General features: G+C 39.6%; 1 protein-coding gene across 4 annotated transcripts in view; it reads right to left on the minus strand.

Moving 5' to 3' along the window:
• LOC124795030 (BTB/POZ domain-containing protein 10) overlaps positions 1-18,967 on the minus strand; it is a 130,401-nt gene that overhangs the window by 29,312 nt on the left and 82,122 nt on the right. For all 4 annotated transcript variants that reach the window (XM_047258805.1, XM_047258802.1, XM_047258803.1 and 1 more), the window contains one exon: positions 13,085-13,315. In XM_047258805.1, the coding sequence (XP_047114761.1) occupies positions 13,085-13,315 (231 nt within the window). The remainder of the gene's footprint in view (positions 1-13,084; positions 13,316-18,967) is intronic.

The raw sequence follows: 18,967 nt of genomic DNA on the forward strand, positions 1-18,967 counted from the left end.
ATCCATGCGGACCAATGTGCAGACACCACCGGAAGCCCTCAAAGAGCTGACCCGGTTTTGACAGAAAGCACGGAACCCACAAAGGGTTGGTGAGTGAGCATCAATAACATGTGTTTCCTGGAGAACAACACAAGCACCTGAGTAAAAGGCAAAAAGGTATTGCAACTCTGGGAGTTGACAGTAGGACCGATTACAGATCCATTGAATAAGCACGGAGTGGGTATCCAAATGGGAGGCAAATGGGCTGGAGCTGAACATGCCGCTGTGTCACCATCTGTCATCAACAAAGACGGGGTGACATCCATAGATAAGAGGTCAGACTCTGCTCTTTCACAGGCTGAGGAGAGGGCACAGAACGAGAGCAGGTTTCTGTAAGACCCGAAACCAAAAGAGAGCAGGTGACCTTGTGGTGTGTGGTAGCAGCCTCTGGCCCGAGAGATGCTGGAGGGAGGGATACCAGGATGAAGCCCCATCACAAGCAACCACTGTCCGCCCCGGTAACTGAGTGGTCAGCGTGACAGAATGTCGATCCTAAGGGCCCGGGTTTGATTCCCAGCTGGGCCGGAGATTTCCTCCGATCAGTGACTGTGTAGTCCTAATCGTCATTTCATCCCCATTGACGCGCAAGTCGCCGAAGCGGCGTCAAATCGAAAGACTTGCACCCAGTGAACGGTCTAATCGACAGGAGGCCCTAGTCATGCAAAATTTACATTTACCAGCAGGCGCTGAAGGAGCGGGGGAACACTTCTTCGGCCGGGGAGGGGGAGTGGCGCCCGGAGGGGAGGGCATGTGAACTGCAGGGGAGGGGGGAGAAGAGGGTGATGGATGGAGTAAGGAAGAAGAGGAGGGGGAATAACATAACACAGGCAAAAGTGGGAGTCATCGACACAGGATCAAGTCAGTCATACTTCTGATGAGCCTCAGTGAAGATAAATGATCAAGGGACTTTTACTCCTGTACTATCTTTCCTTTCTTATAAGCTGAGCCACTTGGTGATTGTAAAGAAGGAAGGTTGTAATAATTGACAAACATGGATGGCGGAACACAGGGGCTTCCCTTGTGGAGTGGGTGTCCATATTCAATACATAGAAGGTCCACTGTACATCGGAAAGACATGCCAGAAATCCAAGCACCGAAAGCACCTTATGAGTGGCGAGACATATGGCTCTATGTCACAATGATACCACATAACCCTGACTTTCTCAGGGAGAATATCTCTTTCAAAAGCCAGAATAAAGGCACTGGTATTGGCGCAATTATCCTTACAACCTTTCTGCACATGCCAAACAAAATGAACATCCCGTTGTTCAAAATTGACCTGGAGTTCCTCATCAGTTTGAAGGACGAAGCCCCTGTGAAAAATGACTCCATGAACCATATTGAAAGACTGGTGAGGTGTAATGGACACTGGAATGTCGCCAAGATGATCAGAAGCACGAAGGGCTGCAGAAAAATTTTGATCAACAGGCAACCCAATCACATTTTACAGAGAGACTCCACTTTGCCAAACCTGTATTCGATATTTTCCACAAAAATGTTGATGGTGAATGTGTCCCCATCTGTCCTTATACAGACCACATAGTGGGGAAACTGTTTCACCCCAAGCCATTAAGCCTGCCCCTCATCCCAGGGTGTAGCCAGGGAAAGGAAAGGTTGTAGAGGTATAAGAAGCAGCAATCTATGATTGTTACCAATCAAAGAGACAGCCGTAGAAGAACGGCCAGAGTTTTGGAGCTTGAAACATTTCGTACACAAAGCATCTGCCATGATACCAACTACTCTGATCAGGGGCTCTCCCAATGGGGGCCACTCAGGCACGGCAAGGGCTGTCTGACACGGCAGCTGTTGTCAGGACTTCTGAAGCTCCAGAATGACAAGCACTCACTCCTACGCATAGATGGGGAGGTAGCTTCTCAGGTATCAGAAGTGTGATCCCTATGTTGTCACATGGCTCAACATAATGGGTACATATCAGCCCCACCATGCTGATGGCCTAGCAGGGCAGAGGGAGCCATGGCGGGGAAGGAAGAAGGGAAAGGAATCCATGCCATAGATGCTAGGGAGGGAGTTCTTCCAAAAATGGTTCACACTATGTACAGAAAATCTAGAAGCAGAGGTCAAACCGCAAACGGGTATCCTAAATAGAGAAAATTTAGAAGTAAACGACAAACACCAAAGGGGGACCAAAAATGCCAAAAATGCCAAAAAGGAGAGATGCAAAAGAAAAGGCAAGGGGAACAAAACCACAAGGAACACAGGAAACAAGGTGGATAGCCAGGTTGACAAAAGAAAGAACATCGAGAGAAAGGAAGGAGGGGTAGCAGTAAAGGAGCGATGATGATGAAGAAAATGCAGCCTAGGAAGGAAGAGGGGGCTGCAACAGTTCAGGACCCTGTGGGTACCCCACACGAACTCATCAAAGAACAGTGAGCCCCCTGGGGGGTTTTGACAATGTGGACTGAGGTAAACTCTTTGAAAATTTGAAGGGAGTAGGGATAAGATACAGCCACTGAAAGGTTATTTACAACTCGCATAGAAATCATACTACAGCAGGGCTTCACAACATACGTGCTCGCGGAGCAAGCTGTGAGCAGCAAGGCGTGAGCACGGAGCAGCGCGAGCACGCTACCCCCACTACCGGACCAGAGCGGAGAGTCACGTGGGGCACAACAGCTGCCGCCAGTCAATGTAAATCTGCGGCCACCTGCAGGGATATCACTCACGAATTATTACTGTGACAAATGAAACAAATAAAGGAGAATGTACACGTGCCACATAATTTTATTAGCTTAGTGTATGCCTCTACATTTGTATTAATTTGTGAACTGTTACACAATAAAAGGTGTCACTGAAGTGTGGGATTCTCTGTTATCTTGTACTTTTTGCCCTTTACAATTGCGTCTATGTTTGGAGTAATTGTTGTTGTGCATCGCAGGCGCAGCGTGCAGTTTAAATTTCGATCAGACAATGCGTTTCTCAGGTGCGTCTTGTTACATTTCATTGCAGAGAACAGTTATTCACAAACATACATGGAACCGAACATTGATATTATTGTAGCCGCCAGTTTGTGCAAATGAGGAAATCTATCGTGAGGGAAGCGTCTGTAAAATTCCAAAATGTTTTTCTTGTTCTGATATTTGTCTCTGTATTCTCTGTCACACTGCAGGTCAATAATTTCTAGTTGCAGCTCAGGACGAATCTCTTCAATATTCGCTGAATATGGAGAGGAGAACAGATCAGAATCACTGTCTAGTGCTGTCAGATCTTGAAAGCGTTGATCAAATTCTTCCTTAAGGGCAACTAAACTATGTGAATAACATTCACAGTCTTTGTGAACATCTTGCATGGATGATAATTTAGGAAAATGAGCTAGATTTCCTGTTTCCAGCTCACTCACCCAAAGTGTCAATTTCATTTTAAAAGCTTGTATTCGATCTATGAAATGAGTAATTAGCAGATCTTTACCTTGTAGTGAAATGTTCAAAGCATTCAGATGGCTACTTAAATCTGCTAAGAACGCGAGTTCACACTTCCATGAAGGCTCTTTCAATTCAGGAACACACGTTATTTATTTCCATGAACATATTTATCTCATCTAATAGGCAAAAATTCGATTTAATAATTCGCCACGACTAAGCCAGCGGACCTCGCTGTAATAAGGCAGGCTACCATACTGGCTTTCTACATCCTCAAGAAAGCTTTTAAATTGTCTGTGTTGTAGCCCATGCTTCCCTATATAATTGGTTGTACGAACAACAACACTCATCACATTTTAAAGAGTGATACTCTTTGCACATAAGTTCTCCTGGTGGATCACACAGTGAACGCTCCTTATTTCATTCGGCACGGTCAGTTTTTGCATTTTCTCCTTCAACAGTGAAACAAAACCTAATTTTTTTCCCTGTCATCGCTAGTGCACCGTCTGTAGACATTGAAACTAAAGAATTCCACGACAATCCTGTATTTTCAACACTTTCTTCAACACTACTTAAAATATCACCTCCGGTTGTAGTGTTCTTCATGGCTACTACATCAAGGAGCTCCTTCCTCACCTGAAGATCTCTATTAACACTTCTAATAAATATGGAAAGCTGCGCTGTTCCAGTGATATCAACAAATTCATCCAGAGCTAGAGAATACGCAATAAAATCTTTACAGATATTTGCAAGCTGGCTCTGGATGTCGCCTGCCATGTCCTGTATTCGACGCATAATGGTCATGTCAGATAATGGCACAATCCGAAACTGTTCAACTTGAGATGGACACAAATGTTCCGCTGCAACTACCAAACATCTTTTATTAAATCGCCATCAGTGAAGTGGCGCAGGGATTTTGCTAAAAACAAAGCAATTTTGTAGCTCACTCTGAGAGCTGCCTCAGTTGATTTTTCTTCGTCATCCAGATCTTCTTCGGATAGCTTCCTTTTAAGTTTAATAACTTCCTGTGCACGATCTGGTCCATCGCATTTTCCACTTCCGTAGTCTTTTGCGTGGTACGACATATAATGTCACTGCAAATAAAATTTCCTAAAAGAATTCAGCGTTTTGTGACATACTAAACATTTTGCAACACCATCTTTTTCTGTAAACAGATACAATTCCTCCCAATGGGGGTTGAACTGCGAAAGCATGGTTGGGGTTACACAACGGTGACTTGACATGATTCTTAACCAACGAAGTGCCTGTTAGAGCTGATCGTAGTACTTTTAACGTTACACAGTCGGCGCGAATTCAATAGGCACGCTGCGGTCCTATTCATACGTGCGCGTGCATTTCCCCTTCCTCCCTACTCCGCGACCTTGCACCTGCTCGCGAGCACGTGCCTGAGCAGACGCGAGTACTCGCGCTCAAAACCGGCCAGTTGTTAAGCCCTGTACTACAGTAATAAAAATTGAAATAAATGAAATGGAAGCAGTAGTTGAGAAGGGAGAGAGAAAAGGTTGTAGCCTATCTCTTATGTTATTATATTTGTACACTGAGCAAGCTGTGAAGAAAACCAAGGAAAAATTTGGAAAGAGAGAAGTTCATGGAGTCAAAATAAAAACTTTGCGGTTAATTCAGTCAGAGACGGCTATGAATTTGGAACAGCAGCTGAATGGAACGGTGTCTTAAAAGGTGATAACATGAATATCAATGAAAGTGTAAGAAGTGTAGAAGTGTAATGGAATGTAGCTGAATTGAGTCAGGTGATACTGAGGGAATTAAGAAACACTAAAAGTCTTAGTATATACTAAAGGACATTCATGCCAATTTTTCAGAATACACTGGGGGACTCTGCTCCTTCATATTCAACTGTTGCCAAGTGAACAAATGAATTTAAATTTGGTCGGAGAGCTTAGATGATGATCCGCACAGTGGTTGGCCAAGATGTGTCACTACTCCAGAAATCACTGCAAAAGTTATCGTGGAGGATCAGAGACTGAAAGTGCGTGAAATTGCTCACGCTTGCCAAATGTCATCTGAAAGGGTATATCACATTTTAACTGAAGAATTAGAAATGAAAAAATTATCTGCAAGATGGGTGCTGTGACTCTCAGTGTGTGTCCGCACCCTTGTGCCATTGCCATGGCAAAATTACACGAACTAAGGTATGAATTGTTGCCACACCCACCTTATTCACCAGATATGGTTCCATCAGGCTTTCATCTCTTCCCAAAACCGAAAATTTCTCTTGGTGGACGAGGATTCACTTCAAATTAAGAACTGATAGCCAGAATTGACAACTATTTTGCAAGCCTGGAGGAAACTCATTTCCGTGATGGGATCAAGGCACTGGAATGTTGTTGGATCAAGTGCATTAATCTACAAGGAGACTACATTGAAAAATAAAAAACGTTTCAGTGCTGCAAGTACTTTTTTTCTATTCCGTTCCGAGAACTTTTCAAACCATCCTTGTACTACATTCTTGTTGAAGTCTGAAGGTATTTCGCCTATCTCACACATCTTACACACCAGTTGGCAGATGTTTTGACATGACTGGCTCTCCCAAGGCTATCAGTATTTCTGATGGAATATCGTCCACCCCTGGGGCCTTGTTTTGGCTTAGATTTTTCAGAGCTCTGTCAAATTCTTCTCACAGTATCATATCTCCCATCTCATCTTCATCGTCAACTTCCCTTTCTATAATATTGCCTTCATTGTAGAGGGAGACCAAGAGATGAATACACTAAGCAGATTCAGAAGGATGTGGGTTGCAGTAAGTACTGGGAGATGAAGGAGCTTGCACAGGATAGAGTAGCATGGATAGCTGCATCAAACCAGTCTCAGGACTGAAGACCACAACAACATCATCTCCCTTGTATAGATCCTCTATATACCCCTCCCACCTCTCAGCTTTCCCTTCTTTGCTTAGGACAAGTTTTCCATCAGAGCTCTTGATATTCATACAGCTGTTTCTCTTTTTCCCCAAAGGCCTCTTTAATATTCCTGTGGGCAGTATCTTCCTTTCCCCCGTGAAATATGCTTCTAAATCCTTACCTCTGTCCTCTAGCCATTCCTGTTTAGCAATTCTGCACTTACTGTCAATCTCATTTTTTAGATGTTTCTATTCCCTTTTGCCTGCTTAATTTTCTCCAATTTAAAATTTTCTCCTTCCATCAATTAAATTCAATATCTTGTGTTATCCATGGATTTCTACTATGGCTTGCCTTTTTACTTATTTTATCCTGTTCTGCCTTCACTATTTCATCTCATAAAGCTACTTATTCATCTTCTACTGTATTCCTAGCCCCTGTTCTAGTCAGCTGTTGCCTAATGCTCCTTTTAAAACTCTCAAGTACCTCTGGTCCCATATCCTTAATTTCCTTCCTTTTCCGAATTTCTTCAGTTTTTAATCTACACCTCACAACCAATAAACTGTGGTCGAAGTCCACATCTGCCCTTGGAAATGCCTTATAATTTAAAATCTGGTTCCTAAATCTCTGTCTAACCATTATATAATCAATCTGAAACCTTCCAGTGTCTCCAGGTCTCTTCCATGTATACAATCATCTTTTGAGATTCTTAAACCAAGTGTTAACGAAGATTAAAGTATGCTCTGTGAAAAATTCTACCAGGCGGCTTCCTCTTCATTCCTTTCCCCCAGTACACATTCACCTACTATTCTTCCTTCTCTTCCTTTTCCTACTACCGAATTCCAGTCCCCAATCACACTTAATGTCTTATTAGTGTCATAATTTATTACATTTTGGAAAAGCAGCTGTTAAAGATTGACAGAAATGGCTACATTTGTAACAGATATGTGTCACATTACACACATCCCTCCACTCAACTTCCCGTAAGGCTACCTAAAACATTCTGCTGTATGTTCACCAATTACTCTCTTTCCATGATACCACTTCATTGTAACAGCAAATTTATTAAGTATGGCTAGTTGTGGATTATTTTCAGAAGTCTTTCATGACTGAATAAACACTAATTTCACTGGGTGTGTTCACCTACAAATATTGTTGACTAGTGTACTGATTTCTATGTAAATTTAGTTGGAAAATTAACAAAAGAATTCAGGTTACAAGTGTTAAGTAACTTTCTAATTCGTTTCTTTTATCTGAATCATTCAGGAAACATATTAAAATCACCACACATCAGAATTTCCTAACTATTGTCTGCTATGTGGTATAATAACGTTTTAAATTTTTCTAAAAAATATTTTTTGAACATTTGGGATCTGTATACTGCAATTTTAATCCTTCACAATTCTTATGCATAACGGTAAGCTTATTCAAACAAGTCTTTTATGCATGGTGCTTCACTATCTGGAGTCTTTTTAAAACAGTTAGTCTGAATGGGGTATTTAGTCTAAAAAAGTGTTTCCTGTCAAAACTACATTCAGAGAATTTCTATGATTTGGAATGGTGCTCCACCCACTTATAATTTCCAGCATCAGTTTAGCTAGTGAAGCACACCAAACAAGTTTTTCATCATACCCGATTCATGTTCAGAAACAAGTTTGCACGTCAGACAGTACATGCTCTCTTCGTGACTTGTGACCACAATGCTCTACAAGATGACAAGGCAAAAAGAAAAGTTCCATGTCCAGTCAGTAAGGACATTAGCTATTAAAATTTTCATTATACATAGTTCGAAACAAATTTACAATCATTATTCTCAGTTTTTTAGTAAAATACAGGGTGATTCAAAAAGAATACCACAACTTCAGGAATTTAAAACTCTGCAACGAGAAAAGGCAGAGCTAAGCACTATCTGTCGGCGAATTAAGGGAGCTATAAAGTTTCATTTAGTTGTACATTTGTTCGCTTGAGGCGCTGTTGACTAGGCGTCAGCGTCAGTTGATGCTAAGATGGCGACCGCTCAACAGAAAGCTTTTTATGTTATTAGTGATGAAGCACCTTTCCACACAAACGGGAAAGTCAACCGTCACAATGTCTGTATATGGGGCACTGAGAATTCGTGGGGAAACAACTCAGTATGAACGTGACTCGCCTAAGGTGAACGTTTTCTGTGCCATTTCAGCCAATAAAGTTTTTGGTCCCTTTTTCTTCGAAGGTGCTACTGTAACTGGACTACAGTATCTGGAGATATTAGAGAATTGGCTGTTCCCTCAGCTCGAACAAGAAGCACAATAATTCATATTTCAGCAGGATGGAGCACCACCACATTGGCACTTATCTGTCCGTAACTACCTGAACGTTCGCAGCCCAGGAATATCGACTCGCAGAGCTAGCAGAGAGCTGCAAATTCCACAATCAACTGTATGGAGAGTCCTACCTGAACGTCAACTACCCGAGGCGATGGATCGGCCGCCCGGCAGCCCGTGACAGAGCACTTCATCACTGGCCTCCAAGAAGCCCTGATCTTACCCCCTGCGATTTTTTCTTATGGGGGTATGTTAAGAAATTGGTGTTTCGGCCACCTCTCCCAGCCACCATTGATGATTTGAAACGAGAAATAACAGCAGCTATCCAAACTGTTGCGCCTGATATGCTGCAGAGAGTGTGGAACGAGTTAGAGTATCGGGTTGATATTGCTCGTGTGTCTGGAGGGGGCCATATTGAACATCACTGAACTTGTTTTTGAGTGAAAAAAAAAACCTTTTTAAATACTCTTTGTAATGATGTATAACAGAAGGTTATATTATGTTTCTTTCATTAAATACACATTTTTAAAGTTGTGATATTCTTTTTGAATCACCCTGTACAAAGGGAATTTTTACTATATCACTGCTTCTATTCAGCAGCAGAATTTTTAAAATGCATCAAATAAAAAAAAGACTTGCAACAAGGAACTGTAAAATCTCCTACTGCAAGTAGTGCAAGCCCTCTTGCAGTGTGGAAACATATTGTTCCCACAATATGAAAAGATTTTTGGATGAGTAAATAAATACTGAACTGAGAGTGAATCTGACAGTGACATAGAAAGCAATCTTTCAAATTATTGGTCCACATTTCCTGGCATATTCACAAAAATCTAAGAAACCCATTCCCAGGAATAGACAACGATCTTACATATACGTAACACTGAATACCACATAACAAACTTGTGTTAAATTAATATCAAAATCTCAGAACATTTTACAAAACATGAAGATGCATAAAAATTTATGCCCAAAATAGGATATAAAACAGCAATATTTCAGAAGAAAATCTGCACCTCTATCCTCTACACTGCAACTGCTATATTTTGCACGGAGCTGGTGTCATTTATCTTACTATGTCCCGAATGATACAACCATCTACAATCATTAACTGACATTTACTACAGCAAATCACACCAAAAACAATGCATTTCTGATAGATATTTAATGTTCCAGAGCCATAGAATGGTATACATTTATAGCATGCAAGTTAAGTAGCAAAATATGAAATGCCTTTAACCAAACCTATACTGTTTCACATCATTTCATTCTAACAAAATATATCAAAAACACTTTTTCATGATTCTCAATGTGCCGATTCTTTGAAACAGGGAATGTTCATAGCATGTAGGTTACAATATAAAAACCACAGAATACGGGCTTCAAATATAAATGACATAATCCAATACCCAAGTTTCAATTGCGACAGAAAGCAGTATTTCATCTTACTGGCCATGTTGCTCTCCACAAAGAAAACATCTGACTTGTCTGATTCTGCCATTCACACCTTCATACTACTGCAAACAATGACACAGATATATTCAATTCTATGCATTAGTGGCTTGCTATAGCTATTTTATACTCGTGGATACAAACAAATTAGGCCAAATGGCCCCAAGTTCTAGACTAAACAACCTTATGTAAAGTAAACCAAACTTTATTATTTTTTTGCTAATTTTCGTTTTACTTCCCCCCTTCCCCTCAATTTCATGGTAATTATTGCTAATTTTGATGATGTTTTCATAGCATTCTGGTGAGGTCATTAGTGTGATGCATCAATTAAACTGCAGCAAAGATAATGAATGTGATTCCGTAAGAAACTATCACAGTAGTCATACAGCCCAATATAAATCTTCTGTCTGTCATGTGAGTTGACAGTGACATGCTCACATGATGTCGCATATACTGTGCTGCAAATGGCTACTAGGAGTAAAACGAGCAGACGATATGTTGACTTATGGAGCACAGGACACAGGTCTCCTGCAATGAGAAATTGAACCCAATCCTCGGCAAAGCAGGTAGTAATATATATACATCTAGTCAAAGTTATAAACATTTCTCTGTCTTAAGTAGTAACGAAAAACTACTCTGATTATCTAGCATGTCAAGATCAAACAAAAACGAGCCCCTATTTCTGAAATATGAATTAGTGGTTTTTATACCTGTTCATTGCGTTATTCAGTGTGTGTCATGAAGACGAGAACTATCCGAAATCCCAGCAGTATTTACAAATTTACATTATTTTATTTTTAAATATATCTGCAATTTTTTTTGTTATACTAAGCCTACAGTATACACCCATAATTGAAACTGGGCATATTTTTTATTTTAGTTGTGTTTCCAGGTTTAACTTTATATGAAACTAATTTCACATATTGCATTCTTTTAATTTTTCCACCTTTGAAGTTTGCCACCTGTTGCTTCATGAATTTAAATTCATGGCCTTTCCTCCTTTTTGTTTTTTGAGGTATTGGTTGCAATTTTGATTTTCAGTGGTATTTGGTTCATTACCTCGAGAAATGTGCATGTGTGTATCTGTGGTGCACGAGTAAAACTGACCGTTGTACTCGATGTGCAAACTTTCACAAGCACTGATGGTTCTCCGTCTGTTGCAACTTAGTTCTGCCCACGCCAAGGGTGAGTCTTAGTCTATATAAGTATTCATTAAGTAGTCACAGAACGTTTGTAGTTTCTCTCTCTCTCTCTCTCTCTCTCACACACACACACACACACACACACACACAACACACACAACACACACAACACACACACACACCACTAACATTAAGTCCTCAAAGAACAGTCACCAACCATATCAGGATCTAGCACTGTCAAACAAAATATATAAGACAGAAACTTCCAGATTTCATTTCTGAAATAGTAGTCAGGTGCAAGTTTCAATATTTGCACCATTCGCCACCAGCTCCATGATAAATGAAATTTACAACCTTGAATTCTCACATCAGTCCACACTTTAATTCCAGCTTTCATAATACTTCTTTCAAAGTCTGAAAATGCTGTTCATGGAGATAATTTCAGACCTAATTTATGACATTTATCAACAACAGTTTTAAAGACATGCTGATAAGATGCAAGTTTTCTTATCATTCAACAAAGAAAAAAACTATTAAGATGTACTGTCCATTAACAAGCCCAGAGATCATAAAAAGCTGACAAACAAACTTTGTGCAATACTTGAAAGTTCCATTAATATATATTGTGTCACACTGACTAATTATTTTGTGGTTTTCAGCTTCACAAAATATTGCACTCTTCTTGTCAGGATCATTACATAACAACAAATCTGCCTCATCTGTAAGTTTCACATTTGGTGTGTTCAGAACAACATGAACCTCTGAATACTTGTAGGTAATTTCTGAAGAATTTTCTGCCTATCTTTATATAGTTAGTTAGTTACATGTTCCATAAATGGATATATGAAAGCCCTTGACATCTTTGATGGCTATCTCTTCCATGTGTTCTCCTTTCAGTTGATTATAAATAAAGTTTTGATGGTCTCTCAAACATATCTTTTGCAGCTTTCCTCCTCCTATCACATACTATTTCCTGACTCAGAATTTTTATTACAAGCTATTTCTGCGTGGGTGTAGCCATCCTGATACATGAGCACATAGGTGTCTTCAATGGAGGCAATTTGATAAAACTTTAACAATTTTTAATGTTTCACGTCCATCATGGTACACCAAATTTTAACGATTTTTGGAATACAATAGTGTAACTTTCTGGAGTAGCACTTTCTTTCTCATTCTACTCACAGTAGCTGCAACAGCATCAGAGGACATGTATGAAGCAGTGGTCCACAGACAAACCTGAGCCCACAAACTTTGACTCCTAGGAGGCACAGAGGGATGGAGACTACTACCTACTGGTATTGGACTTGTTTGGGAGACATGGATCCTGCTACCTGCTTGTAGGATGCTTGGATCTTGTGCCTGACTTAATAGTTTGCAAAACTAAATGTTTTCGTATCTGCATTTGCATACTATGAAAATAAATAGTTTAATTGATGAACCACATTTAAAATATTTTAGAAACAGGTTGTTTTTGGCATGATGTTGCTCAAACGTGTCGAGAACTGTAACACTGCCAAATAAAAGAGTTCCAGAATGGATTTCGCTACAAAGAGGGTAGTTTTCTTTCATGGTCACGTCTACAGTCATTTTTGAAAACAGCATTGAGAACGAAGTCAAAATCCAATTTCAACATTCAACAACTGTCAGTCATCCATATTAATAAATGGTTCCCCTCATACTTATGACACTTATATGTCAACAGGGAAAATGCTAAATTTTGCTTCATTTCATAAAACTGCTGATTTCATTGTTCCTGTAAAACTTTCCCATCCCCAGTCATTGGCAGTTTAAAATCATAACATTTCATAAATGCATGACACACAATTAACAGTTTATTGTACATCACTAATAACTCTTAGGTAGCACTTCTACAATGGGTGACAAAGTCAGTGACTGACCTTCCCAACATTGTGTTAGGATGTGCAGTAAAAAGGGCAGGGTCAACAATAAACCGAGTATTGTCAACAACTAATGTGACTCTATCATCAGAGAGTGGTGTGGCAGCTGCTGGCGAAGCTGGTGTCACAGACTCTGAGTCTACAGTACTAGTTCCAGGTGCTCCTCCAATAGCACCTCCACTACTTCGATGACCCAGTTGACTTTTCGCACTGCCAAGTGTGTGGCGTGACCTGAAACCGAGACAAATACATATACTGACAGCTCTCTGCATTACTTTTGATTGCTTAGAACTGATCAAATACTATACAAATGACATGAGGCAATTATCAAAACCTTTCATAGTATTTGCTCTATATCGCCTTCCCACAGCCGGGATTAGGATAAGCAGAAGGGTTTTAGTGCAGTGTCATGCCATTTCTGGTGATTGTAACCATGTTCTTAACTTGGTACAATTCAGCTAAATTCTTATCCCTTGTAAGACATAATCAACCTTACACAATAAATATTTCTAATCCTAAATTTTAAGCTATCCATACTCAGTAAATCAGAGCAACATACGTTATCTCAACATTTGTGTTAAAAACAAATTTCTAAATGGCTAGCAGCTGTTAGTCTTCTATCTCACTCCAACAGTAGATACCACATTAAGAAGAGAGAATTTGATCTTGTTAGAAACATCCAAAAACGCTTAGGAGAATCAAAATATACCTTTTAATTCTGAATTTTTGTCACTGCCATCTTAAACATGAATTGTACAACAATATTAGAAATTAAAATAATACAATAATCTGATACATTGATCAACAAGAAAATTTCTGATATTAAGGTCAACAACATTATGCTACTATTCCACCATAGGAAAACCTAGGTCATATGAGGGAAAAGGTCTGGAGAGGGATGAGTTGTCTGTAGTTACAACAGCTATAAAACAGCTGCCAGGGATACAGAAAAAAATATTCATTCAACAATACAAACCCTTTTCCTGTAATTTGTTATTTATCTGAGTAAGTTGTAAGAAAACTTTTTTTCATGTTCTGTTCTTAAATGCTTACACTTTCCATCAGCAGTGTGTGAATTGCATAGTGAATTGTTCCAGGTGCAGCTACACTAGGCTCATATGGTCTCTCGACATTTCACTCCCCCCCCCCCCCCCCCCCCCCCCTTACTGTTTATTTGTCAAAGCAGGTAAGGTGTTAATGCACTGCTGCCATTAGCACCCATCAAAAGTGGATTATTGAATGAGGAAATGTAGATAGCAGACAAAACATAGGGTTATACATGGAATCACAAGAAAGAAACATATGAAGCTTGCTTGTCCATTTCATAACCCAGAAAACAATGTAATTTTTGCTGTGATACTAGACAGTAGCATGTACACAGGCTGGTAATAAGAATGATTACAGTTTAGAATTCTATCAAATGTAAGTTCATTAATTAGAGACAGAGCAAAATCTAAGAGCAACCAATGGTGGGGAGGAAGAAGTTGGCTGTCATTTTTAAAGCAACCATTCCAGAATTTATTCGAATCATTATAGGGAAACTACAAAAAAATCTGAATCTTTTATTTATTTATTGTTTGTAGCACAAAACCAACTAAGGTCATAAGCACATATATCAAACTTATATAATCAACAAGTAAAAGAACTTAAAAGCAACTGTATGTTAAGCCCAATCAATGGAAGGAAAGCGAGCTTAGAACAAGGACTTCTCCAGGGAAAAAGGTCCACATATAGACCGCATAGACATTGGAGGTCCCATACCAAAGATTAAATGTCCTTCATCATATTGCTATGATAGATAAAATGTAAAATGTGGTCAACAACCAGTGTGTCGTTCACTAAAACAGCCAATAACTGTGGCGGCAAACATACATGAGAATGTAAGTGGTTAAAAAAAGGGTATTCGGTCAGGAAATGGCGAACCAACAAAGGATGACGACAATGAGCACGAAATGGTGGGGGATCACCAATTAACAAATGGCGATGGCCAGAACGACAATGTCCAATATGCAACCTAGCTGAAACAATTTCCTTGTGGAGAAAGGGCCGAGATGAAGTCGGCCAAGATGCTGGAGTTGTTTAATTCCTCAGAGCTTGTTCCTGTGAACAGAAGACCAGTGATGATGCCAAAATGACACCAACAGTGACAGACAGCAACACGGAAAACATCCGAAGGGATGGAAGAGCTAGATGACTGATGTGACCACGAATGTGTATGTACATCACAGTGGCTTCCTTAACAGGAAGCAAATGGAAGATTTCTTAGACCAATTGCACTAAGCAGGATGGCCACCAAATCTTGACTTTCAAATTCAAAGTTTTTTCTAGGTTTTAATAATGATTTTCCAGGTTGACACATATCTAAATGAGATTAGCAAACATACTGTGTTAGAAATAACAAGTAACATATTTTTAATATATGTGTCATACTAACTGAACTACATCACATTATGATATACAATATATAACCTACAGCACAATCGACTAAGTTTTATTTGAACAGTTGCAGGATAATGCTCATTATAATGTGACATGATTGTATTCGAATTGCACTGAATAATCAGTGCGTGACAGAAGCAATAAAGGGCGGACACACTAAAATACAGAGTCATTTCTCAGGAACTAATGGTTGTAGATTGTTGCATTTCATGCTGAAAGAATACTGTAAGTTTCATCTAGAACTTTCTCCTTGAAGTTTTTCAGGGTAACAATAACCTAAAATTGGTTTGTTAAAAAAGAAAAGTCATTGAATGATTCCATAACCAGTATGAATCTTATGTTACACATGTGCTTTCCCCAATTTGTTTACACACCTTTTAGGAAATGAACAGCTATTTTCCTGTTTCAGTTTTTCATTTATATTTTTCCCAATGCTGGTTTTAAAACATCCATGTGATCAAACAAGTTTTGTCCTGCAAAACTCTAGCACCACATCAACAAATTTTAATGCCTCAGTGTGCATAATAACTCATTGGCCTAATGGAGGATGTTGGAAGTTTTAAGAGTTCTGGAATTTATAGCAGATGAAATGGAAAGAAACATTTCAGGATTTGTAGGATTCAGCCTCACAGAATGCCCAGCAGTAAACACTTACAATCCTGGTACATGCTCAATAGTGTATTTTAAATGGAAATATTATTTTGTTCTAATTAAGATGCTTTATTTGTGTGTTCTTACAGTTCTTAAAAAGACATTGAAATACAGGGTGATTCAAAAAGAATACCACAACTTTAGGAATTTAAAACTCTGCAACGACAAAAGGCAGAGCTAAGCACTATCTGTCGGCGAATTAAGGGAGCTATGAAGTTTCATTTAGTTGTACATTTGTTCGCTTGAGGTGCTGTTGACTAGGCGTCAGCGTCAGTTGATGCTAAGATGGCGACCGCTCAACAGAAAGCTTTTTATGTTATTGAGTACGGCAGAAGTGAATCGACGACAGTTGTTCAGCGTGCATTTCGAACGAAGTATGGTATTAAACCTCCTGATAGGTGGTGTATTAAACGTTGGTATAAACAGTTTACAGAGAATGGGTGTTTGTGCAAAGGGAAAAGTTCTGGACGGCCGAGAACGAGTGATGAAAATGTAGCACGCATCCAGCAAGCATTTGTTCGCAGCCCAGGAATATCGACTCGCAGAGCTAGCAGAGAGCTGCAAATTCCACAATCAACTGTATGGAGAGTCCTACCTGAACGTCAACTACCCGAGGCGACGGATCGGCCGCCCGGCAGCCCGTGACAGAGCACTTCATCACTGGCCTCCAAGAAGCCCTGATCTTACCCCCTGCGATTTTTTCTTATGGGGGTATGTTAAGAAATTGGTGTTTCGGCCACCTCTCCCAGCCACCATTGATGATTTGAAACGAGAAATAACAGCAGCTATCCAAACTGTTGCGCCTGATATGCTACAGAGAGTGTGGAACGAGTTGGAGTATCGGGTTGATATTGCTCGTGTGTCTGGAGGGGGCCATATTGAACATCTCTGAACTTTTTTTTGAGTGAAAAAAAAAACCTTTTTAAATATTCTTTGTAATGATGTATAACAGAAGGTTATATTATGTTTCTTTCATTAAATACACATTTTTAAAGTTGTGGTATTCTTTTTGAATCACCCTGTATACAAAATGACCTTCAACCCACATAATCGCCAGTTTGCTATACTTGAAACTTTATTTATGTTTTCTTTTTATCAATTTCTATAATATTTTATGAAATCACTTAACATATATACACATCTACCTATGCTTCACGAACATAAACAAATTCTGCTTTCAGATCTATAAATTACAAGTTTTACAAACAAATAACTTGGAACATTTAGAAAGTACTATGAACAACATGATCAAAAACGAACAAAACTGTTTAGGTGGAAACTACTTTCTCAAATGTTCCATTTCTGCCCTAATTTTAGCTGCTTCTGCCAACATTTTGTTTTCTTAGTTTGCAACCTCTTAATTTCACACACTTTTTCTGGCAAATTCTTGTTTCTTGTTGTTTTTCACTTTCACGTACAAGGAGAGGGCACGACCGTGGTGTCGGGGATATGTCCGAAATTTTGTGTAGTGAAAGAGGACCTCTAACACCTCACGTGGTTAAAGTATTAGGACGCACTACTCGGAAAATCGCGAGAAAAATCGATCCAAAGTTTCTTAGATGCCATATGAGTATAAAATGTTAGTCCATTGCCGAGCCGCCGTCTGGCCTAGAATTCGGTCAGAGGGTTAGCTGCCCTCTGTAATAAAAAAAAACTGAGTTAATCGATCGACAACGAACTGTTCGGTGTCTTGCGACGTCCGCCCCGAGCAGATGCAACGAACTAAAACGAACAAAAATGATATAAAAAAAAAAGGTTAGGGCTCGGACTCTTACACCAGAGGTCTCGGGTTCGATTCCTCCTCGCCCTTTTTTCCCTTCTGTTTCATTTTCTTTTCTTATTCCACCAATTATTCAAAAAGTTTCCCAAACCTACATTATTTTAGCTCAAGAACGTAAAGTTTTTCATTCACTGAAAAATATTCGTGGTCGTTGTTCTATTTCGTTTTATGGGGTTTCAAGGATTAAAGGGGCTTTGTAAGGGTCCCCTTGGGATTATAACGGTCATCTGCGCATAGGACTGCGCGCGAGCTGCGAGAAGTAAACGGCAGTTTGTTTTTCGATTTCGTCGTGAACAGACGTGCCTGTTTCAAATTTCAACGTGTTATTCCGATTCGAGGTTAAACATGAAATTCCTGAAGAATCCATTGTAGTCATCTATCAAAATTACGATTAAACGACGCAGTGTTGTATTATGAGAAGCTGCTGACGGAAAATAATTTAATTGCATCGACATCTTCGGAAGATATCTCTCGTGATGCTATGTTATTGGCCGGAGAACTTTATAATAATACACTGGAACTTTTGGATGAAAAAAAAAATTCGTAACTGAAGAGGAATTAATTCACGCTCATGAGGATTGCGGAGAATCTGAGGAAAACGACGAACAGTTCGAAGTGCCACAAAGTGATTCGTCTCCAGACGAATATAAACAGTCACCGAAAAGATTTAAAAGTGACATGATTCCCATTGCCTACAAAGTCAAAGTCGTGAATATTGCCAAAGCCCACCCCACATGGTCCTTGGCGACATTGCAAAAAAAGGATGCCGCCAATTGAAGAGATAAGAATATCTTTCACAATGGGAGAAAGATATTAAAAGTGGTGATACGCGAATGGATAAATTTGAGGTGATGGATTCGTGGACCTACGAATGTTTTATGGAAGCAAGACAGCAATATCAGCATGTCACGACAAGAAATTTACAGCAATGGGCATTGGCTGCGGCTGCATAATTCATCGATTTCAAATTCAAGGCGTCTGATCGATGTGTCACGGCATTTAAACAAAAACAC

Source organism: Schistocerca piceifrons, chromosome 4 (genome assembly GCF_021461385.2).
Source record: "Schistocerca piceifrons isolate TAMUIC-IGC-003096 chromosome 4, iqSchPice1.1, whole genome shotgun sequence".
Classification (NCBI taxonomy): domain Eukaryota; kingdom Metazoa; phylum Arthropoda; class Insecta; order Orthoptera; family Acrididae; genus Schistocerca; species Schistocerca piceifrons.